Here is a 25,645-nt window from a genome sequence, read left to right on the forward strand (position 1 = left end):
TACTCCGCTTTGGGCGGAGTCAGGGAATGGAAGGGCTATTGCAGGAGCTGGAAAGGGAAGAGGTAGCCCTGGAAGGGAGGGGAGAGTTCCTTTGTATAAATAGGTCTCTAGAGAAGCTGCTGGTTTTCCTTCAAGGAAGCAGCCTGCAGTAGGTCACTGTGTGTTCCCACCCTCATCCCTGTCTGATGTAAGTCCTTGTCTCCAAAACAGGCCTTGTTGATTACAACAAAAAATAAAAATAAACCACATGTGCTGACCTCATCCTTCATAGAGAGGCTTAATCTGACCCCTTTCAAATCAAGTGAACCTCCTCTTAGTTGATCTTGCCAGGCTTAAAATATTAGGACATCTTGTGTCATGCCTTATGGGTAGCCAAGCAGCAATAAGAGGTAGCAAGGTACCATCTGATAGTATTTGAAAAATGGCAAAAGGAACTGGATTGAATTCAAGAGGGTGGGCTACAAATACTTGGTATTCTGACAAAGCTCTGACTTTTCATCCCAGGGCATGTCTTGCCCTGTCCTGCATTGTGGTATGGCCCTGCTAATGATAGAGATGCTACTTGAGGCTAAACCTCAACTGGCACTGCATTTTGCTGTGAAGTTAGAAATCAGACTCCGTGATCTTCCATGGCCTAGGCTGATTAAATGTATCCTGGGTAAATGGCAACTTATGGCAGTGGGTGACGTGATGGGGGTCGAATATCCTTTCGTAAACAATCTGAATTACGAAGATCAGAGCCTGTAAGAGGCTCGTTTTACAATCAAACCTGTTACCTAATATCATTCAACCAACCAAGGAAGGACTCTTTCAATACTCTGCCCGAGTTTTCTGGGTTATGGCATATGGTCAACATCTTGGAGTGGAGGGGGACAGTTTGTGCTCTGGGAGAGCCTGCAATTCCTTTAGAAATGACATAAATACCAGTGGCTATGGTTTGAGGGTATGGATCAATCCATAGAAGCCAAAACTCTGGGCTAGCATGAGAGGTGAGGAGAGGAATATCTTTACCCTGATTTGAAAATTATAGAATATATACATAAACCAAAATCAAAACATCACAAATCACCATTTTTGTTCTGATGTATCAGCTTTAAAAATTAATTTAAGAAAATTTAAAAGAGCAATTAATTTGTTTTCTTTTTTATCTGCTTTTTTGTTTGTCTGTCTGTTTTTGAGTCAGGGTTTCACTGCCTAGCTTTGCCTATCCTGGACCTCACTTTGTAGATCAGGCTGGCCTAACTCACAAGATCCACCTGCCTTTGCCTCCTGATTGCTGGGATTAAGACTATACATTACCACGCCTGGCTACGTTCTATCTCCTAGATGGAAGGAAGCTAGAAATAAATTAGCTGAAAGTAGAATAATTACTGGAAGCTGGGAAATATGGGAGTGGAGAAAGGGGCTTGGATTTGATCAGCGTATGTCACTGCATATATCGATGTTACACTGGACCATTTTAATAAACATAAAACGTGTTAACCAAAAACTAAAAAGAATCCAAAGAGCTGACCTGGTGAGATGGATCAGGAGGTAAAAGTGCTTGCTGTTAAGCCTGACAACCTGAGTTGGATTCCCACGACCCACACTCCAGAAACTCGCTTTCTGACCTCACACACAAGCCATGACATGTTATATGTACAATAAATGTGTGTAATAAGGATTTTAAGACGTTAAAAGGACAATAAAGATTAAGGTAATAATTGCAATTGGAACTCACAGAGAAATCATACATGGACACTAGTCCAAGGCAGGCTTTGATTTGGGTTGAAAGAAGAAAGGGGAGGGAAATGGAGTTTTATATGTAATAGGAATGAAACAAAGTTTAGAGAGCTTAATAAGTCAGATGGGAGTGTATTTGCATGCACATGTGAGTACCTTTTATAAACGTTACAAGAAAGGCCAGGGATGGTGGTACACACCTTTACGCCCAGCACTTGGGAGGCAAACGGAGGTAAATCTCTGAGTTTTGAGGCCAGCCTGGTCTCTAGAGAGCCCCAGGCCATCTGGGGCCAGTCTCAAAAATAAAAGAAATAAAGTCATGAGACAGGATGTAGGCAGGAAGAGTGAGCTGAGATCATGGACTGTTAGAAGATACTTGGAAATTGATGTGTGGGTGACAAACAGGCACTTCTCCTCCCCCCTTTTCTTTTTGAAACAGCTGCACAGCCTTCCTTGGCCTGGAAGTCACTATTTAGTCTAGGTTGGTTTCAAACTCAGAAGTGCCTCCTGATGCTGGGAGTAAAGGTGTGTACCATTATGCACAGCTCCTTTAAGTTTCTCAAGTAGATGTGCTATCTATACGTATCACTATTTGCATGTGTGAGTATACACTGATGGGTGGTATGCCTGCATGTGGACATGCATGTAAAGGCCAAGGAGTCAGGAGTCTCCCTCAGTCTATCTCTATGTCATTTAGTGGGGCAGGGTCTCTCAGGTGACTCTAGAGCTCACTGATACAGGTAATCTGTGAGCTAATTTGCTCCAGAAATTCTGCCAGCTCCTCAAGAGCACTGGGACTCCAGGGGGTCAGCACCCACCTGGAATCTCCATGGGTTCTGGTGTTGATCCGGGTCCTGGGGCTTCACTGCTCGTGAGGCCAGCACTTTATTCACTGATTATTACCCCAGCCTCACTGGACATGGTTTTTGACTAAAACTTGCTATGTAGACCAAACTGGTCACAAAATCAGCAGCTTCTGCCTTCCGGTACTGGCACTAAAACCATGTAGCACCATGCCCAGCCCTGGTCATATTTAACAATGCTGCCATCTACCTAGCTCACAGAAGGCAATGGACATGCATTAGATGGACTAGGTCACTTAATTTTTAATTAACTGCATTACAGTGACACAAAAACCGCTGCCAGAGAATTAAACTAAACTGTCAATATCATAAAAACAAATCAAAATCTGATTTTCTTTACAAGACAGGCTCATTATGAAGTCCTGGCTGGCAAGCATCTTGCTATGTAGACCAGGTAGGCCTCTAACTCACTGAGATCTGTTTGCCTGTCTCCTGAGACAATACAACGTTTAAAAATGAAATTCACCCTGTCCCGAAAAAAACAGAAAAAAAAAAAAAAGGAATTCAGTGAATCTTACTGAAGAGGGAGAGGAGGACTGTAGGAGCCAGAGGGTCAAGAACACTATAGGAAACCCACAGGATCAACAAACCTGTCCTCACAGAGGCTCACAGACACTGAACCGACAATCGGGGAGCCTGCATGGGTCTAACCTAGGCCTTCTGGCTATGTATTATGGTTGTGTTGCTTGGTGTCTTTGTGGGACTCCTAACAGAGGGAGCCTGCTTTGGGGGTTCTTTCCTCTTACTGGGTTGCCTCGTCCTGCCTTAATATGGGGGGAGGTGCCTAGTCGTATTACAACTTCATATAACATGTGTGGTTGATAGGCATTGGAGGCTCGCCCTTTTCTGAAGGGAAAGTGAGACGTGGATCTGGGTAAGATGTACTATATGAACCAACCTGTCGAACAATGATTTTGAAATGCCCTACCCCATCTATATAAGCAGCAGATATTACTGCATAATGATTCCTATTTTATAGGGTACTGAAGAAATGTCTATATACCAGTGGATATGTCACAGATCAGATCATAGCTCACTAAATATGTGTCCACATAATAAGAACCTGTCCTAGTGCAGATGGTTCTTGGAGTCAAACATGGCCTGTTCTGGTATTCAGAAGGGCTACAACTGTAAACTTCCTTTCATTTTAAGTTGCTTTTGTAATCAGGCAAGTAGGGCTGGAGAGATGGTTCAGCGGTTAAGAGCATTGGCTGCTCTGTTCTAAAGGTCTCAGGTTCAATTCCTAGCACCCGCGTGGCAGCTCACAACTGTCTATAATCCTAGTTTCAGGGATTGTAACACCCTCACATAGACATACATACAGGCAGAACACCAATGTATATAAAATAAACACAAATAAGTCATAAAATATCAGGCAAGTAGCAATTTTCTGTTTACAGAGATATTCATAACTGTGTTCTCAATTCTGTGCTGTTGAGGACAGAACCCGGGGGCTTGCACAGGCTACACAAGTGTTCTACCATTGAGCTGACTGACAGAGGACTATTGAAAAGTAGTAAAAAGGGCTGGAGAGATGGCTCAGCGGTTAAGAGCACTGACTGCTCTTCCAAAGGCCCTGAGTTCAAATCCCAGCAACCACATGGTGGCTCACAACCATCTGTAATGAGATCTGATGCCCTCTTCTGGTGCTGTCTGAAGACAGCTACAGTTTAACTCATAATTCCCAGCAACCACATGGTGGTTCACAACCATCTGTAATGTGATCTGGTGCCCTCTTCTGGTGCGTCTGAAGTATAAATAAATAAAATAAAATAAGTCTTTTTTAAAAAGTAGTAAAAATTTTCTTGATGGAAATAAATTTTAAATTTTTACTTATTTACTTTTTTTTTTAGATTTATTTACTTATTATTTATTTATTATATGTAAGTACACTGTAGCTGTCTTCAGACACTCCAGAAGAGGGCATCAGATCTCATTACGGGTGGTTGTGAGCCACCATGTGGTTGCTGGGATTTGAACTTTGGACCTTTGGAAGAGTAGTCGGGTGCTCTTACCCACTGAGCCATCTCACCAGCCCACTTATTTACTTTTGATGCTGGGAATTGAACAGAGTTCCTCCTATATTCTAAGCATACATTCTACCACTGGGCTACCATTGAGAAAATGAGATTCAATGTTAGCAGTTACATAATTTAATTGGGCCTTTTGGTATAGTCCTGTAATCACAGGTACTAAAGAGGCTATGGCAGGAAGATTACAGGTCCAAGGCCTACTTGGGTAGTAAGTTCAAGGTCACCCTGGGCAAATTCATGAGACTGTTTTGAAAGCAAACAGGGAGACAGGATGTAGCTCAGTTGTAGACTATTTGATTAGAATGTAATACACACACACACACACACACACACAACCTTTCTTCATAGAAGCAGTGAACTCGCCTGTAGAGGTAGAGCTCTAATTGGCCATGGTAGTGTACACCTTTAACGGCAGCACTAGGGAAACAGAGGTGAGCGTTTCATGGAACCAACATGCTCTACACAGCAAATTCTAGGCCAGAAGAGCTACAGTGAGACCCTACTTTAAAAAAATACAAAAACAAACAAACAAACAAATTCTTTCCTCCTTTCCTTATGGGCCTAGAGGGACAGACAGCTCAGTGGTTAAGAGTATTGGTTACAAATTGTATCTTGGGTATTCTGAGCTTCTGGGCTAATATCCACTTATCAGTGAGTGCATATCATGTGTGTGTTTTTTTTGTGATTGGGTTACCTCACTCAGGATGATATCCTCCAGATCCATCCATTTGTCTAAGAATTTCATAAATTCATTGTTTTTAATAGTTGAGTAGTACTCCATTGTGTAAATGTACCACATTTTCTGTATCCATTCCTTTGTTGAGGGGCATCTGGGTTCTTTCCAGCTTCTGGCTACTATAAATAAGGCTGCTATGAACATAGTAGAGCATGTGTTCTTCTTACCCATTGGGACATCTTCTGGATATATGCCCAGGAGAGGTATTGCGGGATCCTCCGGTAGTACTATGTCCAATTTTCTGAGGAACCGCCAGACTGATTTCCAGAGTGGTTGTACAAGCTTGCAATCCCACCAACAATGGAGGAGTGTTCCTCTTTCTCCACATCCTCGCCAGCATCTGCTGTCACCTGAATTTTTGATCTTAGCCATTCTGATTGGTGTGAGGTGGAATCTCAGGGTTGTTTTGATTTGCATTTCCCTGATGATTAAGGATGTTGAACATTTTTCAGGTGCTTTTCAGCCATTCGGTATTCCTCAGTTGAGAATTAGCTCTGTATACATGAAACTTAAGAAGGAAGACCAAAGTGTGGATACTTTGTTCCATCTTAGAATGGGGAACAAAATACCCATGGAAGGAGTTATAGAGACAAAGTTCAGAAGGAGACAGAAGGAAGGACCATTCAGAGACTGCCCCACCCGGGGATCCATCCCATAAACAGCCACCAAACCCAGACACTATTGCATATGCCAGCAAGATTTTGCTGACAGGACCCTGATATAGCTGTCTCTTGTGAGGTTATGCCAGTGCCTGGCAAATACAAAGTGGATGCTCACAGTCATCTATTAGATGGAACACAGAACCCCTAATGAAGGAGCTAGAGAACGTACCCAAGGAACTAAAGGGGTCTGCAACCCTATAGGAGGAACAATAATATGAACTAACCAGTAACCCCCAGATCTGTGTGTCTAACTGCATAAGTAGCAGAGGATGGCCTAGTTGGCCATCATTGGGAAGAGAGGCCCTTGGTCTTGCAAAGATCATATGCCCAGTACAGGGGAATGCCAGGGCCACGAAGCAGGAGTGGATGGGTTGGGGAGCAGGGTGGGGGGAGGGTATAGGGGACTTTTGGGATAGCATTTGAAATGTAAATGAAGAAAATATCTAATAAAAAATAAAAATAGGCCCCAGTACAGGGGAACGCCAGGGCCAAAAAGTTGGAGTGGGTGGGTAGGGGAGTGGGGGAGGAGTGTATTGGGGACTTTTTGGATAGCATTGGAAATGTAAATGAGGAAAATGCCTAATAAAAAAATTAATTCTAAAAAAAAAAAATAGCCGGGTGTGGTGGCGCATGCCTTTAATCCCAGCACTCGGGAGGCAGAGGCAGGCGGATTTCTGAGTTCTAGGCCAGCCTGGTCTACAAAGTGAGCTCCAGGACAGCCAGGGATATACAGAGAAACCCTGTCTTGAAAAAAGAAAAAAAGAAAAAAAAAGCAAACAAAAAATAAAAATAAAAAAATTTAAAAAGGGCAAAAACGACATGAATTCATGTAGCAATTAAATACTTCCTGTCTACCAAAAAAAAAAAAAAAAAAAAGCATTGGTTGCTCTTGTAGGGGACCAGTGGTCAATTCCTAGCACCCATATGGTGGCTCAGAACAGGATGTAACTCCAGTCCAAGGGAGCCATTTGTAGCTTCCACAAACACTGGACGCATAAGTTGTACAGATATATGATCAGACAAAACACCCATATACATAAAGTCAAATCCATGCTGTGGGCTGAGAGGTATGGCGGGCCAAGATTAGAGAGCTGACAGTAACTTAGTGTCAATTGCTGACTGCACGGCTGTGAACAATCATGCACTTGCTAGTAGCTGCTGTTAGCTTGCTGGTATGTATACATGCCCCTTCATCCACCTACCCCCTTTAAAATAAAACAACCAAACTGAAAAGAATCAGATTTTAATTTGTGATGTGCATTTATACAGATGAAAATATTCACAGAGGCTTGTTCGATTCCTGCTCCTACATAAAGAAAATGTATGCTGAATAAAAAAAATGTTCTATCCACCCATCCCGCCAGGGATGGAAAAGTGCTTGTGTATTCCACGATTGGGATTCAATCTTCATGAATGTTGAAGAGTTTAGCTACTTCATTGAGATCTTCATGTTGCTCACCGTCCTTAATGATCTGAGAGATAGAGTAACAATAGGTTCTTAACTCAGTCCATGTGCACCCTGTCCTGGCCCACACAATGGGGCTGCCTGGCCCACAAACTGGGCTAGTCTCCAGTTATACACTGGGAGGGGATTGTGGGAACAGCTCTCTACTAACCCCAAATGAGCAGCTTGACAACCCTCTGGCAGCCCAGCCAAGTTTCAAGTAAAAAAAGAAGCGTTTCTGAGGCAAGGCTATGCCTTTGACTAAGAACAATCTGACCTTGTTTTGCCTAAGGACAATCTGACCTTGGTGGACAATGCATCTCAGGGCACCTAGTGAGGTCACAGGAATGCTCACAACCCCCACTTTCATCTTCCTCTAAGGGCATCGACAAGCACACCTACCTTCCTTGCAATTGGCATTCGGTTAAAGACGTTCCATAGCACAATCCCCACCACAACTTTGTCCCTGAGGTAGAAGATGACACCTTTGCCGTAGTCCTCCCCTTCAACAGGGACCTGTGGGACTGCAGGGGCGCTGGGAGGAATTGTGATTTCCGAAGCTTCTGACTCTGTCTCACTCTCCGAACGGATACCAGTTCCTGTGGCCGATTTCACAAATACAAAACCAAAGTTCAGTCATGCTGAACTTGAAAAATTCTAGAAGGCAAGTGTCTTTGTATGTATGTGTACAGGTACACACATGTATCGCCTCAGGATTTTTTTTTTAAGAGAAGGTCTTTTTCAATGGCCTGGAACTCCCCAAATGTTAGACTGGCTGGCCAGCAAGCCCCAACAAACCTGTTTCTGAGCCCCCAGTGCTGGAATTACAATCATGTGCCACTCTGCCTACCTTTTCAAATATGGTTTCTGGAGACTGAACTCAGCTCCTCCTATTTGCAAAGCAAGCACTTTTCTCTACTGGGATATTTCCCCAGCCTAGAAAGTTTCTTTTGAAATTGGCTTTAAGCTACTTCTAGATATGTTTTTTTTTTCTTTTCAATATTCCTCAGAGTATCCTCTAGCCCCTTTTGATTAACAGAGCCAAAGGCAGTTCTTTCTTGCTATCTCCTGGGCACTGCTGAACCTCACCTCACTTTTTTTTAAAAAGATTTATTTATTTATTATATGTAAGTACAGTGTAGCTGTCTTCAGACACCCCAGAAGAGGGCGTCAGGTCTCATTACGGGTGGTTGTAAGCCACCATGTGGTTGCTGGGATTTGAACTCAGGACCTTCGGAAGAGCAGTCAGTGCTCTTAACCGCTAAGCCATTTCTCCAGCCCACCTCATACTTTCTTACTTTACTACTTCATTTCCATTTTATGCTACAGACATTTCCAGGTCTCTGGATCTTTCCAAACCAGAAAGTATTTCCACAAGCAAGTACTGAGGGTCCCACTCCTGGCTGGTGGTTCTTCCTCGTATCATCCGCTAACTAAGCCTTGGAGGAGCACGCCCAAAAGCATCTTTCCTCCACGGAGTCTGCTTTAGTTCCTGTGTTGGCTTCACTAAATGATGAATTGTGACGAGGACATTTACACTGAATAAACCTGTCCCTCCAAGTGGCATGGTCTCTTATCACAGAAATAGAAATCAAACTAGGACAATGATTCAGAACAGTAGCCACTAGCCACATACAGCTATTTAAATAATGTAAATTGTTAGTAATTCAAAAAAACCAGAGAATTCAGGGTTTTCTTCTTTTCTGAGACAGGGTCTCATGTAGATCAGGCTGACCTTGAACTTTTTTGTTTGTTTGTTTGTTGTTTGTTTTTCCAGACAGGGTTTCTCTGTGTAGCTCTGGCTGTCCTGGAAGTCACTCTGTAGATCAGGCTGGCCTGGAACTCAGAAATCCACCTGCCTCTGCCTCCCAAGTGCTGGGAATAAAGGCGTGCGCCACCACACCCAGCTTCTGACCTTGAATTTACAGATAATATCCTTCTTAAAAAGTGATGTGTCCATGAAAAATAGCCAGCAAAAAGAGCTGGTTAAATAACTCAAACCAAGGTCGTGAAATAAGGCCAAGGAGCTAGTGAAAGAGACACCTGTAGGAGGAACGCCCACTCCGAGAGTGGGACCTCCTGTCTGAGGCAGACCTGGCATCCACGGCAGACAGCTGGCGTGAGAGTTAGCTTAAGAATTCCTTAGCCCAATTCTTTACTTGCCAGGATCCCGGGAAGGCAGCAGGCCCTACGCTGAGGCTCTCACCTGGTCCTTGAGATTATTATGAAACAGGCAATTTAAACAACAAAAAATCAGGTTTGCTTCATCGCCTGGCTTTTCTCAGCCCCGAGAGACAAACTAGAGTCACTGAGCAGGACGTTAGCCACTGTTTAGGATGGATAGGATACCTACTATCCATGAGTCTCTGCTTTGACCGATCTCAGAGCAGCAAAGAGTGGAAAGTCTGGGTTTGGTTACTTTTTATAAAAAGGCACACTACAGAGGCTTGTGAATGGCAGCTTCCTCTGGCCCGTCCAGGAAAACCCAGGCCTACTATTTCTCACCATTCTTCCTAGAGAAGTAGTTGGGCTTCCTTACCTGACTGCTCTGTGGCAGATTTTGGGTTGTCTTGTGCAGTTGCTTTTGCAAAAACACCAACTGTGGGCAAACTACTATCCACCAGACCAATAGCTTCATAGCCGACATCAGGACCCAAATCACTCCTGTGGAAACAAAGAGGACATTTTGTCAAAGGACCATAAGGAATGGCAAACAGATTTACTGTTACCAGGACATCTGAGGACATGCATGAGAGAAGGATTACCTCAGACAGCTGTGCTTTTCCTCAAGTAGCTGCTATACACATCATACCCATATAATAACAATTTAAACTTCCTGAATTTTGTGATTTTTTTATCCCATAATACATATGGCGTGGTATGGATCCCCACCTTTTTTATTCTTGGAACTAGCTCTGTAGACCAGGCTAGCCTCGAACTCACAGGTACCTGTCTCCAGAGTGCTGAGATTATAGACATGTACCACCACTGCTTGGCCCAGGTTCCCTACTTTTGATACTCTCTGATTTTCTTTAACTCACACTAATACTGCCTTTTTGGAGTTGTAAAATGTGTCCTATTTGATGAAATTTGGAATCTAATGATTATGGTTTTATTAACTTATTGGTACTCCCCCCTTGTCTTCACATGGAGTGACTTCCCTTTTTCCTCCTTCTTTCTTGTGTGTATTCATGGACATATGCATGTGGTGTGGTACATGCAGAGGTCAGAAGACAATTTGTGGGAGTGGGTTCTCTTTACCATGCAGACCCCAGGAATTAGATCAGAATCAACAAGCTTGGCAACAAACAAGTTTTTACTTGGCATCTCACTGTGACTCCCTTTATAATACACATCCTTAATATACAGACTATCTGAGGTCTAGCTTTTGGGTTATAATCAAAGATACTGCTTCTGCTAGTACATGTTTTATTTTCTTTGCTACAATAGGTATTTAGTATCATCAGAGAAGAATCAACAACAAACCCTTAGAATCTATATGTAAGCCCAGATAACTGTATAATTACAGACTCAGTTTTCCTGTGTTGTATGCACTGACCTAGAAATCTGTTACTTTTTGGCTGCTCACACATAAAACTGCGTGTGCTTGTCCTATAAAGTATTTCTATTAGCTGTGAATATCTCCAACATCAACCACTTGGTCTTCTGAAATCTTAAGGCTTTTATTTCTGTACCCCATATTTCCATATTTTTAGAGTAGTAGACACCAGGCTAGGATCCTATCCACTGTTCTACCACTACACTATATACCCATTCCTTTACTATGAGACAGAATCCTACTAGACTGCTCCAGACTAGCCTCAAACCTGAGCTTCTTCTCACCCAGCTCGCTACTTATAGTTAAGAGTATAGTTAGGGGCCGGAGAGATGGCTCGGCGGTTAAGAGCACTGACTGCTCTTCTGAAGATCCTGAGTTCAAATCCCGGCAACCACATGGTGGCTCACAACCACCCGAAATGAGATCACGAGATCTGGTGCCCTCTTCTGGTGTGTCTGAAAACAGCAACAGTGTACTTACATATAATAAATAAATCTTTAAAAAAAAAAAAAAAGAGTATAGTTAGGCACAGTTCCGGCTAACATTATCTTTTAATTAAAAATCAAGATCAAAGAGTACTAAATAGGGTTAGCCTTGAGGACTTTATTTAGAATCTTCAGTACTAATTACTACTAGTCAATTAGCCAATAAATCATGCTCACTCTTTCCATTTTTCCTTTTAGATACAGGATGGTTTTTGTGTTTGTGTTGGGTTTTTTGTTTTGTTTGCTTTTGTCTTCTTATGTGTTGGGGTGTTTTGCCTATATGCTGCCTATCGCATGCATGCCTGTCGCCCATGGAGGCCAGAAGGGAGGATTGCCCACTCTTAACCTTTTAAAGTTCAAACAACAGTCTTATGCATGTGATTTAAAAAAAAAAACTGAAATAGTCTTACCAGGTAGGCCTAGCTAGCCTGGAACAGCTTAGTCAGGCTGGCCTTGAACTCACAGAACTAACTCTGCCTGCCTCTGTTTCCCAAGTGCTAAGATTAAAGGCACATGGCATTATTCCTGGCAAATTGCTGCTCTTAAAGCTTACATGAATGGGCTGTGTTTTCCCAAGTATGCTGGGACCATTAGGGATACTACTAAAGACTAATTAAAATACACTGCTGCCTATTCTTAAAGCTATACTTCTGTATCAACTAGTACCGTTCAACGTCTTAGTTTCCTAGAAGCACTGGTGCAATTTCTACTCATTTTACGCCTGGCAAACATGGTACTTTTATTCAATAACCCCTTAGGGACAGAAGGTGTGGACATGAAGTGGGACTTTTTCCCTTCTGTACAAAGGTAAGTGGGCTAGAAGGAAACCAAATCACAAACCAAATTAAAAAACCCTCTGTATTTTGAGCTCATTGACACAGAGTTCTCAGCAGTTAAGTCCCCGAGGCACAAAACTTTACCAGAACATTGACTGATGCCAGTATGGCTTAGCGGCTCCAGTCATGTTTTCTCCAGCCAGTCTTCCACTCACAACAGCATGATCATGATGCTCTACTCGCCTTCGACCCAACTTTATATCATAGAAGCATGCAGCATCCCCTGCCTTCGAAAACAAATGATGGAAACCATGTATTAACAAAAACACAAAAAAACCCACAAAAAACCAAAAACAAGTTAAAGGCAGAGTATAAACTTTGGGCTCCAAAGGATCTTGCAATGTTAATATTTTTTATCTATAAGCTAGACTCATTTGTAAACAAGTGAGATTGCATTTTTAAAGAAAACAAACTATCCTATATCTCCTTTCCTTCCTGTATGCCTATTTCTCCCTATTTTGTTGTTATAGCACATAGGTTACTTACTAATGGAGCATTGAAGAATATCTTCTCATTATTTTGGAGACAGGGTCTCTATATAGCACAAGCTGGTTTTAAACTAATGATTCTCCTGTTTCAGTCTCCCTAGCGGTGGGATAAGCCTTCACCACCATATTCAGCCCGGAATACTCTTTTCTCTACGTGGAAAGCAGGTGTCTAGAAATCTTTCCTAAGAGAAGTTTTTCACTGGTCAGCAGTCAGTCACTACGTGCTCATGGAGTACTTCTTACTTACAAAAGCTGCGTTCTTAACATGGGCTGGGGAGATAAAAGTGGCACGAGCCTTTCCTGCAGGGAGTGAAGACCCTCGCACAGGAAAGACACAGCCTTGATCTTAAGGACACGGCAATGTAAACAAGTCCCGTGCCCTAGAAGAGGTATAGATTCAACAAGCTAAGTGCTTCAGAGAACCCTCAGCAAGGGGTGAACAGGGCCAGCTTCATGCACGACGCGGTATTGGAGCTCTCCAACTCTTGTTCATTTTTTAGAGCTATTCAGACTCCCCCAAAGCAACCTAAAAATCCAGTAAGTGAGCAACAGCCAAGTGAACTGTGAGTTCATTTAATAGGCTATTACGCAATCATTAAACTGCTTAACGAGTCTGAGCAACAAGTCTGAAAACGCTTGCTTTTACAATGTTAAATGAAAAATAGAATAGAAATGTTTATATATAGTAGGTTCACCTCAACCACATAAAATGAAGGGGGAAAAACCCTTATGCTCAAGAAAACAAAGGGAAGGAAATAAACTACAACATTTCTGGTTGCTACAGGTGACTGACCCCCTTTCTCTTTCTTGTCTGCGTTTTCTACAATGAATACATAGTACAATAGGCAAAAAAAAAATCCCAGACACCAGAGGAGGAAAACATCCCTTCTCAGCACTTATGGCCTTAGTTACAGAATCCATAACCAAACAATACATTGCAGTGTTCTAGCAAGGGGGAAGTTACCTCAGTTTCTACATATGAAAGTCTTGGTTTTGTCATAATAGGTTTTAAAAATAGCTGCAAATAGTACTCAAGGAAAATGAAAACAGAATGGCTTTCCTTTCTAGGGAACACATTGGGAAAGTGCTTCACCCTACTACATTCTCTGGACGCTGAGCTGTGGGAACAGGAGGTCTGTCTGAAAGTTGGAACTATAGAATTGTTAAGAGTTCTGTTCCCATAGCCATCCACATTGCCCTTGTCACTCTGCCATAGCTTGCAGATGGGGCCATAGGTGCTCTTCGAATACAAGCACTTCACAAGTTTCTAGTGTTTCTCTGCGGCCATCAAACACGGTGACTCTATTTGGTTAAGCTGTTCTGAACTGGCTTGCTTGCTTGCTTTTCTTCTTTCCTACTGAGCTTTAGCACTTGGCCAGACTTACCTCCAGGCTAGGAGCAATGAATCACACTGGCTTAGGCTATAGCACACTTACCACCCAGATGTTAGAACGTGCTTGGAGTTCTGCATTTACCCGGAAGCCACCAAAATCGGAATCTATTTCCAGTCCGCCAGTCTTGGCCAACTCAACATTGGGCTCTAGGCCCACAGCTGTCACTATGTGGTCAGTTTCTACCTGAAAGGAAAAAGGGATTTGTTTGATGAGCTCCTTCACCTCACAACCTTATTATATCACAGCATTTAAAATCAGACTTTCAAAAAGGTAATGGCCTCAGGAGCCCAATAACACAGGCTTTTCCTATCAAGGGTCTGGGGGGTAGCTCAGCTCAGTGGTAGAATGCTTTTGTAGCATGCAAGGAACTGCTGTTTAAAACAAAGAGAAAAGAAAAATAAAGAAAACTAAATAAATAAAGTATTAGACCTTCAAAAATAATCATAGGTTAACTTACTTCCAGTAAAGAGACTTTAAGCTCTACTTTTATAAGAACCCCCAAGCCCCATTAATATTCCATAGCACCTGGACAGAAATCTGCTATCCTAGGAAGGACTAAAGACAACACAGTTTAGAAGAGGCCAAGGGAGAACAGTTTACATTGTGTCCACTCTAGTTCTCATTATTCTATTTTGACAGAGGGCTGGTTAACTCAGAGAACTGGCAGATGTTAATGGTGGCTGCTAAGGAAACAAATCAATGATGTCAAGTAAAGGAATGACAATAAGGGAACGGAAAGGATGGCCTGGAAGGCCTTCTGGCATTCTGTCTCTTCCTTCTTACCTCTCTTCCTCCTTACCTTCCTTCCATCTTTCAGCTTAATGAGTAACCTGCCACCGCTGACTCCAACTGATTGTACAATTGCATTGGGCATCACTTTCACTCCCTCTGTAAATGAAATGAGACCCAAACTGAACTCACAGGCCTGGGAGCTCTGGGAAGAGTAAGGAGGCTGGCTGGAGGCCTCCTGTGTGGTAAAAAATCAGTCAGCCTCAGATGCAGGCAGCTTTGAGGAACCAACCACAAGAACCTCCACACACACTCCATTTTTAGCATGTCTGGGAATGTGGTGCCTCAGATTCCGAAAGCCTGTGACCTTGTCTGACTGAGCAACAATGAAACATTTCCTCTGCCAGGTGTCAGGAATTATGTCAAGGGGGTTCCCCCACAAAAGCTAACTTTGCTTTTAGTTTACTCTCAAAAGAAAGAGCAGCTATGGAGAGTCTTTCTACCTCGTTTGACTTTTTCCATGGTCCAGTTGCTGAGGTATTGAGGAAGGATCTTCCCCATATTTCCTTTCTCAGGGAACAGCTGGATCACTTCTATGCCCGAGGCTTGAGCTGGGAAGAAGGGGAGCTAGTTAGAGAAGAAGGGAAAAGCCAACCCCAGGCAGACAGGAGGGAGGCAAAGGACAGTTAGTCAATTCTGAGGCCACAGCTCCTGCCTGTGAGGCACTAGGGCAAGACAGCCTTAATGGCTACGCTTCTTCAAAGGCAAACACAGAGGTGTCAGCACTTGTGTCCCTGGATTAAGGTACCAACTGTGAATGTAGTACATATCCATCTACTCCTGTGGCCACCTGAGGCTTACATCAGGGCTTTTCAAGCTCTCAATAGGAAGCACTCGCCTAGGAAGATATCCAGAGTTTAGCATGTGCATTCACATAATCCCACCCCCATCCCCACCAAAGAAACAAAGAAATATAATTTAAGACAGAAAGACAGTGGCCATGACACATTCAAACCAGAACCCATAGAGCTGTTTATCTGGGAACCATCATATTCCATACAGTTCTTTAGTTCCCATGGACCTTCTCACCTTCCTAACCCACATCTTCAAATACTTGATTTCTAAAAAGTCTTGGCAGAGAAGGTACAGGAAAGGAAAGAAGGCCCTACTGTCAAGTTATTTAGGTGACAGTTTTCTGGTCACTGAGGGACTGTTCTTATTGCTTTTGTTTTCTGTCAACTTGACAAAAGCTGGAGTTATGTGGGAAGAGGAACCTCAATTGAGAAAATGCCTCCATCAAATGGTATGTAGGCAAGTGTGTAGGACCTTTTTCCATGAATGATTGGTGTGGGAGGGCCCAGCACACTGTGGGATGTACCATCTTCGGACAGGTGGTCTTGGGTTCCGTAAGAAAGCTCCTGCCTCCAGGCTCCTGTCTGACTTCTCTCAGTGATGAACGGTGATGTAGAAACATAAGCCAAATAAACTTTTCCCACCTCAACTTGCTTTTCGCCATGATCTCTATCACAGCAATAGAAACTAAGTAGATAGAAACCCTTGTCCTAATCTTAGTACTTAGCTTTTTAATTCTATAAAATACTTTTCGGGGGAGGAGTGGGGTGAGAGTAGGTTTGCTTTATAATCCCAGACTAGCCTTGAACTCATTATGCAAGCCAGTCGAAAATCTAACTCACAATCCTCCTGTTTCTATCTCCTGATTTCTGGAATTTATGTTCAAACATGCCTGCACTCATTTCATAAACACTGATCAGAGTCCAACTGCTGGCAAATGTATTTCTGGCATTTGTGACAGTTCACCAAGATGTGTGCTATGTGACTAGAGAAAGACAGCTGAGAACAGTTGTCAATACTCACACTTTCTGCCAAGAGCACAGGCCAGCTCACTCCCAAGGAAGCCCCCGCCGATAACTGTAATTGACTTGACCTCCCGAGAGATCTTCTCCAAGGCTCTAAAATCTCCAATCTGCAGGATCATACCAGTTTAGTCCACTGATTTCCCAAAGGGGCATAAGACAATAATCCAAGAAGATATTTTCCTCTAAATTTACTGCAACAGACATTTGCACATAATATTTTGTACAAAGTGGCTCAATTACACCCTCTATGTTATTAATGTGACTATCTTTCTCGATTGTAACATTCCTTCTAGCAACAGTGGTTGTCAACTGATATCAGTTTTTCTCCCTAGTCCAAGGTGAGTATGTGGCAGTATCCAGACACATTTTGGCTGCCAGGACAAGATGCTCCTAGTCTCTAGTGGAGAAGCCAGTGATGTTGCCAACATTCTACAAAGCAAAAGGAGGCGATCTCCCACACAAATTATTCAGCGTTAATAATCAAGAACATACAGACTTCATCCAATATCCCTAAGTGTAGATAGAAAATTCCAGCAAGGCATGGGGTGAAGAAGCAAACAATCTCCTTTCCTTTGTCCTTGTATACTCAATCTTTTACACCGAAGTCTTCACAAAGTACTTGTAACGAAAAATGCCAAGAAACCACAAAGAGTTCTGGTGGATCAAACACTAGAGAAAAACAACTGTGGAAGGGCAATCAGAACTATAGCAAGCAGTGGAAACCAAATGTAGTTCTCTCCTAGAAGCATAGAACCCTTGAGTGAAGTATCAGAGGTACAAGGAGAAGTGACTTGCTCCAAAGCCAGATAGCAAGTTTGGGGAAGAGCTATAAAGAGAACTTGGCTCTCAATTGGAGGGAGTACTTGGGGACCACAAAAGGATGTTACCTCTTCAAGAGAACACACACAGAAGCCCACTAAAGCAATTACCTTCCTGAAAAGTGTTGTTCTACTCTTCACCTCTGCTCCAGCCCTATCGATGGCAGACAGACTTCTTGGAGTGCCTCCTGGAAATAATAGGAAAGAAAAGTCCTTTAGCCTGACAAGTGGGAGCTAGCCCAAATAATCCCGAAAGTTAGGAGCTCTCTGCTGTGACTGTGGCTAAGTATGCTTGGTGTCACAGCAGTAGTCTTGGTGGTAGTGCTTGCTGTGGCTGCTGCTGCTAATATTACCATGGAGTGACTAGCAGATAAGACAGTTTGCCTCACAGCAGGCTTCTTACCAATTTCCTTTAAGAAGGAAAGCCGAGCTCCTCTTAGGGGACCTTGCCTCAACGACTAGCCAAGCCAGAGAGAGTTATTTCCTTTTTCCATGGTGTGTGTATATATGTGTTTGTCTCTCTCTCTGTCCATTTTTTGAGACAGGCTGTTACTATGTAGATCAGGTTGGCCAGAAACTCATTAAGATAACAGCCACTTCTTTTAATAAGCTTTCTTATAAAAATTGCAAATAAATAAGACATCACACACTGAAATTAACCAGATATCTACATTAGAGATTCTGGACATCAGATTTCTTAAGAAAAATAAATTGTACCATCTTTTCAAGAGAAAGATAGACTCTAAAGCTTGAGTGAGCTACCATAGTAGAGAAGACAGCCACCTCCAGAAATACTCACCCGTTGCAATCAAGCACTTTTCAAAGGTAATCTGAGAGCCATCATTAAGTTTCACCATGTTGCCTCTTACATCCAGATGTACTACCTGGTATAGTTGAATACATATACACAAGAGGTAGATATGAATAAGTTTTGAAAAACTACTGTGATATAATATTCACCATTTAAAAGTGTACAATTTATTGATTTTTAGCCTATTCACCACTATCTAACTGCAGAACATTTCATGCCCACCAAATTTTTAAAAATATGCCTCCAAACCTATGTTGTCACCTCAATGAGAAGAATTAGTTTTTGACCAAAGCCATCCTTAAGAAATTGTTTCTAAGCCGGGCGTGTTGGCACATGCCTTTAATCCCAGCACTCGGGAGGCAGAGGCAGGCAGATTTCTGAGTTTGAGGCCAGCCTGGTCTACAAAGTGAGTGCCAGGACAGCCAGGGCTATACAGAGAAACCTTGTCTCGAAAAACAAAAACAAAAAAAAAACAAAAAACAAAAAACCAAAAAACCAACAACAACAAAAAAGAAATTGTTTCTAAGTAATTACTGGGATTTTTTGGGGGGTGGGGTGGGGTGGGGATGGTTAATGTTTCTCTGCGTAACAGCCCTGGCTGTCCTGGAACTTACTCTGTAGACCAGGCTGGCCTCGAACTCACAAGGATCTACCTGCCTCTGCCTCCTGAGTGCTGGGATTAAAGGTGGGTGCTACCACTGCACTGCCTAGGTAATTATTGGGACCATAGTTTTCGGGACCCAGTTTCTTCACACAATCAAGATTACTATCAGTTGGATTCCCAAACTTCCATTCGGATTTACTGAAATGGACAATGGAGAAAGTCTTTTCTGTCTTGCCATTAGAATCCTTATTTCTTTGCTAACAACTCTAGCACATTCAGAACATCTCTGCAGAATCTTTCTCCAACTTCTACTTTTCACTGACACTCAGCTATCCCTCTGGGATGTTACACTCAAAGATATCACAAGTCCAGGAAGAGGAAGGTGTTCTAGAGTCTTGTACGTTCATCCTCCTCTGACTGGTATCTATTTATACCCCTTTAAGTCACTGTTGGGAAATCACTTCCTGCCACTGCTCCTTATATCTAAGGACCTTGGAATTTGACTATTTTCCTCTGTGCCATATTCCAGATTCTTGTTATCTCCTAAAGTACTATTTCTACCTCAAATATCTTACCACAATTATCTCTCAAGGTCATTGGTTGGTTGGTTGTCTGTGTGTGTGTGTGTCTTTGTTTGTTTGAAATAGGGTCTCATTATACAGCCTATCTAGCCTGGAAATTGCTATGTATATCATACTTGTCTCAAACTTACAGAAATCCACTTGCTTCTGCCTCTTGAGCACTGGGATTAAGGCATACACCACTATACATGTACACAAGCCTAGCTTCAATGCTTGCTTGCTTTTTTTTTTCCAGACAGGGTTTCTCTATATAGTCCTGGCTGTCCTGGAACTCACTTTGTAGACTAGGCTGGCCTCGAACTCAGAAATCCACCTGCCTCTGCCTCCCAAGTGCTGGGATTAAAGGCGTGGGCCAAATGCTTTCTTAATTCCCATTGTTACATCAGTTTTTGTTCTCTTTGTTTGCTGCAGTGTGGAGAATGTGCCTGGGGCTTTGTGTATGTTTAGGCAAGCACTGTACCATGAAGCCTAGCCTCAGTGTCTTCCAATTTTCTGATTATTTGGTTGGTAGTTCCATTCCAAATAATTTAGACCAATCAATGGTAGACCATTCAAATGGCTCTTTTGCCAATACTCTTAATCCCCTTGTCTTCACTAGGGTTAACAGCTTGAGTCTGAGAGATTAGTTTGCATCATCTGCTCTATTCCTTACTAGCGTGTGAGACCATCCCATCAAGAAATACCTGTTAAACATCTCTGGTGCTTTAGAGGCAGTTCTAAGTGCAGGGGACAGTGATGGGAAAGACATTATTTTCTCTGCCTTCAGAGTATATTAAGACAAAAGCAGCAATTTAACAAACACCAACAATAGTAAGGAGTGTCAAACCTGATAGCTTTGACAGGGCAGGTGGCACTAGAAACATGGGGTGGGGGAATTCGAGTCTGGTTGAGTTGTGTAAAGCTTTCTAGAGTCAACAGCATAGATGAAGGAGTAGCTCCTTTAGCCTCCTTTGCTTTGTTCTTGGTAAGCTCTCTCTTCAATACAACCTGACAATTCAACATCTAGACTATTCTTTTCGACAACCATCTTTTTTTCCCCTTGATAACCACCTTACATCCACTGTGAAATCAAGTAAGGCCGTTAGATGTGCCTGCAACACAAGCATGAGTGCAGTGGTAATGCATCTGTAACCCAGGGCTGGGGAGACAGAGATAGGCATACCCCAGAGGTTCCATAGTCAATCCAACTGAATTAGTGAGAGAGAACCCTCCGGGTTCAGTGAGAGACCCTGTCTCAAAAAAATAATGTGGAGACAAATAGCTAAGACACTCAATGTCAACACCTAGACTCCACACGTGCATATACAGTGGTCCCTCTATATACACGTGCATACACATATATACACCACACACATAGGTACGCACACAAATTGATCCATACCTTTACTTCCTTTTTTTCCAGCTACTGAATAAGGGGACCTTTCTATTCCTTTGTGTCTCACCATTTTATTGTCTTTCAGAATCTTCACCTGGTCCATTCATTCCTCTACCCTCTCCTGTGGTCTTAGATTTCAGTCCATTACTATATCCAATAAGATCAATCTTTGATTCTATGTCCTCTTCAAACTTTTGTCCAATTGCCATCTCCACTTATTTAAACTTTTAATTTAGGATTTACGAAAAAGAAATACTCACACACTAACCATTATTTTATTTACTTACCTTTACTGTACAGAAATTGAACCCAGACCCTTGTGAGTGCCATGTGAGCTCTCTCATCACTAAGCTACACCTGTAATCATTAAGTTTTTTGTTTTGTTTGTTTTTTTGGAGACAGAATTTCTCTGTGTAGCCCTGGCTGTCCTGGAACTCACTCTGTAGACCAGGCTGGCCTTGAACTCAGAGATTCGCTTGCCTCTGCCTCCCGAGTGCTGGGATTAAAGGCGTGCGCCACCATCACCTGGCAATCATTAAGTTTTTAAGAGATGGGGCCACAGTCTTTTGCCCAGATAGGTCTACAATGGACTATACTGTATCCTAGACTGGCCTCAAAATTGTAGCAGTCTTCCCGACTCAGTTTCCAAAGTACTGTTCAGGACAGTTACTTAGAATTTCTTTATTAAAAATGTTCTCTATGAAATGGAATTTCTATGTTGTAAAGAGCGTGACCTACCATGTCCAAATTTTATTTAAACTTGTGTGTGTTTTCATGTCTGCATGGGTGCATGTACTCATTCATGTAGTGGAGAAAAGATAAACTTGAGTATTGTTTCTCAAGCCCTTCCCTGTCCACCTCTTTTTTTAGAAACCAGGTCTCATATTGGAGGCCTAGAACTCACCAAGTAGGCTAAGGTGGCTGGCCGGAAAGCCCTAGGGATCTACCTGTCTGCCTTCCTAGCACTGGTATTACACACACGTTCCACCACATCTGGATTTGTTGTACATGGGTTCTGGGTATTGAACTCAGGTCCTCCAGCACCTTACCCTTCTAGATCATTTACATTTACTGAAAGAATAGTATAGGGGCTATGGAGCTAACTCAGTGAGCAAAGCACTTGCTATGCAAGCATGAGGAACAGAGTTTGGACCCCCAGTATCCACATAAAAACATTGTAGCTGTAGCCACCCACTTGTAATCTCAGTGCTAGCAAAGTGGAGATGAGATCTCCAGGGTGAGCCAGCGAGCAGACTAGCAGAACTAGCCCTATGTTTGACAAGAAACTCTGGCGCAGTAAACAGGGTAAAGAGAGGTTCCTCTGGCCTCTACATGCATGTGCACACACAATGTCAACATGAGTATACACATGCAAAAAAATAAATGGTAGTTTAACTTTGCATTGTTATCTAAACTACCAGAAGGGGACACCTTATAGTTCTTTCCTTACCAAGTTCTTTGGCAATAGTAAAACTGCAGGTCATGTTCTGCTTCTTCCAAGTACCTAAAACCTTGGCTCTTATCCTAGGTTTCTATACTTCTCTCTAAGTTATTTTCGTCATTGTTTGATACAGGACCTCATTATGTGGCCTTAACTGGCCTGGAACTCTTATGTAGACCTGGCTGCTGTCAAACTTGCAGACATCTACCTATCTCTGCATCCCAGGTGCTACAATTAAAGGCATCCATCATCATGCCTGATGTCCAAATAGATTTTTATTTTTCCCTATCTTTCCCCTTAAACCAGATCTTCCTCTTAAAATGTCTTTCTGAGCTGGGGGCTAGTGGTGGCACTATTATCTACTCTGACACACACAATTAGATACTTTGTCTCTTTGCTTTCCATCTCCTGCTTTTAACCCATCTTCAGGCCTTAGGGATGTTTGCCTTCTAAGCATTCCTCAAGCATGGCCCACATTCTGATCAAGTACTTCCCTCCATGCTGGGCATCTAATGTTACACAAGAAGTAATACATGATTAGGACCTTGGGCTCTGATTAGAATTTCTTGGTTCTACCTCTCTAGTTAGATAGCCTGGATTCATATTCTGTTTCTCATTTATTAGTTGTACTGTTCAGGACAGTTACTTGAAACTTCTTTACTAAAAATGTTCTTTATGAAATGGAATTTCTATGTTGTAAGATTACTGTAAGGACAAAAGAACTATAAGAGATAATGAACATAAAACATTTTAAAAACTTTGCTTATAAGATTCCAACAGGAAGGCTGGGAATATAGTTCAGCTAGTAGAGTGTCTGACTAACATGCAGGAGGCCCTTGGTTCAATCTCCACTAGTGTAAAAAGGAGTTCAGAGTCACTGGGCTGTGGATGTTGCTCAGTGCATGGAGTGCTTGCTTAGTATGCATAAAACCCTGGATAAACCAGGTGTGGTGGTACATGCCCATAAATCCCCACACCTAGGAGGTTGAGGCTCGGGACATAGAGGCATGAGGACCAGAGTTCAAAGTCTTCTCAGCTACATGAGTTCAACACCATTCTGTGCTACATAAGAACCCATCTTAAAAAGGGGGTAAGGCTGGAGAGATGGTTCAGCGGTTAAGAGCACTGATTGTTCTTCCAGAGGTCCTGAGTTCAATTCCCAACAACCACATGGTGGCTCACAAGCATCTGTAATGGGATACAACGCCCTCTTCTGGTGTGTCTGAAGACAGTGACAGTATGCTCATATACATAAAATCAATCAGTAAAAACAAGGTGAAAGTAGGCACTATGTGTTATTCCTTACAGTCCTCATCTTCATGATCACAGCCACCCCATCCTAATGTCAACTATCATAATTTTTTGCCTCAATTATTATAATAATTTTTGAAATGGTCTATCTCTACTTTTAAAATTTACTTTAAAGCTAGGCAATGGTGCACATACCTTTAATCTTAGCAGTCAGGAGGCTAAGGCAGGTGGATCTCTAAGTTCAAGTCCAGCTCGGTCTACAAAGTGATTTCCAGTATAGCCAAGGCTACACAGAGAAACCCTGTCTCAAAAACCATTATTTTTGGGCTAGAGAGATAACTCAGCGGGTAAGAGCACTGACTGCTTTTCCAGAGGTCCTGAGTTCAATTCCCAGCAACCACATGGTGGCTCATAACCATCTGTAATGGGATTGGATGCCCTCTTCTGGTGTGTCTGAAGATAGAGACAGTGTACTCATATACAATAAATAAACACTATTTTTAACTTTATATGGATGGGTGTTCTGTCTGCATGTATGTATGTGCACCATATATGTGTGCCTGGATTGTTGTGAGACGCTATGTGGATGCCTTGAATTGAACTCAGTTCTGTTACGAAAGCAGCAGTGTTTTTAACTGCTGAGCCATTTCTCTGGTCCCTCCACTTCTAGTTGTATTCACCTGAAATCCACCATGCCATAGTCAACAGTAATTATCTAAAGTTCATTTCACGTATCTATACCTTTGTCCAAGCGTCATCAGCTCCCCAGTGTATATAAAGTTCAAGCTCTCCTACATGGCAAAAAGTTTGTCTTAACCAATCCCTAGTAAAAGTTCTCAGTTTTGCCTCTTGCTATTTCCTAACTTGAATATTTTTTTTTAAAATTTCTTCTTGTATGGACACCTTAGGAGGCAGAGGCAGGTAGATCTCTGTCAGTTCAAGGCCAGCCTGGTCTACAGAGCAGGTTCCAGTACAGCCAGGGCTACACAGAGAGACCCTGTTGCAAATCAGACCTCCAAAAACCCAGACAATAATAAAGTAAAGAAAACATTTCTTCTATTTATTTTCTAATCTATTACTTCTTTTGCTAAGTTAGGGACCAAACCTGCACCTTACCCACACTAGACAACTCTTCCACCCTAAGCTATATCCCCAGTCCCCTCATCCAGGTTTCTACTTTATCAGAAGCCAACTGCCTGTTTCCCTTGACTAAGTGTGCTTTTCTGTACTGCTGGGCCCTTGCTTATGACGCTACTTCTTCCCTCAAATGCTATTCTCCTGAGTCTTCTCTGCTCCTATGTAGTCTACGCCTCTTCATTCTTTAATATTTTCTGCTCTAGGGCTAGGGAGATGGCTCAGTAGGTAAGAACACTTGCTGTATGAACATGAGGGCATGAACTACAATCCTTGAAACATGTAAAAAAGCCAGGCATATCAGTACAGGGGAACGCCAGGGCTAAGAAGTGGGAGTGGGTGGGTAGGGGAGTCGGGGGGGGGGGGTGTTAGGGGACTTTTGGGATAGCATTTGAAATGTAAATGAAGAAAATACCTAATTAAAAAATACTTCTGTTCTGAAAAAAAGCAATGGAGGAGAGAGAGACAGAGAGAGAGAGAGACAGAGAGAGAGAGAGAGAGAGAGAGAGAGAGAGAAGCCAGGCATATCAGTACAGGGGAACGCCAGGGCCAAGAAGTGGGAGTGGGTGGGTAGGGGAGTCGGGGGGGGGGTGTTAGGGGACTTTTGGGATAGCATTGGAAATGTAAATGAAGAAAATACCTAATTAAAAAATACTTCTGTTCTGAAAAAAAGCAATGGAGGAGAGAGAGACAGACAGACAGAGAGAGAGAGAGAGAGAGAGAAAAGCCAGGCATAGCAGTGTATAAATCTGTAAACCCAGCAGTGAGAAGAAACAGAGACAGGAGGAGAACTGTAGCTTGC

The 25,645-nt window shown here is 42.5% G+C and overlaps 1 protein-coding gene across 2 annotated transcripts in view; it reads right to left on the minus strand.

Annotated features, from left to right (window-relative positions):
• Positions 1–7,243: 7,243 nt before the first annotated feature.
• The window catches only part of Aifm1 (apoptosis-inducing factor, mitochondrion-associated 1), a 38,620-nt gene continuing 20,218 nt past the window's right edge, over positions 7,244–25,645 (minus strand). For both annotated transcript variants that reach the window (NM_001290364.1, NM_012019.3), the window contains exons 7-16: positions 18,446–18,530; positions 17,758–17,834; positions 16,827–16,935; positions 15,455–15,562; positions 15,022–15,110; positions 14,265–14,405; positions 12,425–12,567; positions 10,000–10,124; positions 7,863–8,059; positions 7,244–7,488 (exon numbers count right to left, since the gene is read on the minus strand). In NM_001290364.1, the coding sequence (NP_001277293.1) occupies positions 7,417–7,488; positions 7,863–8,059; positions 10,000–10,124; positions 12,425–12,567; positions 14,265–14,405; positions 15,022–15,110; positions 15,455–15,562; positions 16,827–16,935; positions 17,758–17,834; positions 18,446–18,530 (1,146 nt within the window). In that variant the 3' untranslated portion in view covers positions 7,244–7,416. The remainder of the gene's footprint in view (positions 7,489–7,862; positions 8,060–9,999; positions 10,125–12,424; positions 12,568–14,264; positions 14,406–15,021; positions 15,111–15,454; positions 15,563–16,826; positions 16,936–17,757; positions 17,835–18,445; positions 18,531–25,645) is intronic.

This window comes from Mus musculus, chromosome X, assembly GCF_000001635.26.
Source record: "Mus musculus strain C57BL/6J chromosome X, GRCm38.p6 C57BL/6J".
Lineage (NCBI taxonomy): Eukaryota > Metazoa > Chordata > Mammalia > Rodentia > Muridae > Mus > Mus musculus.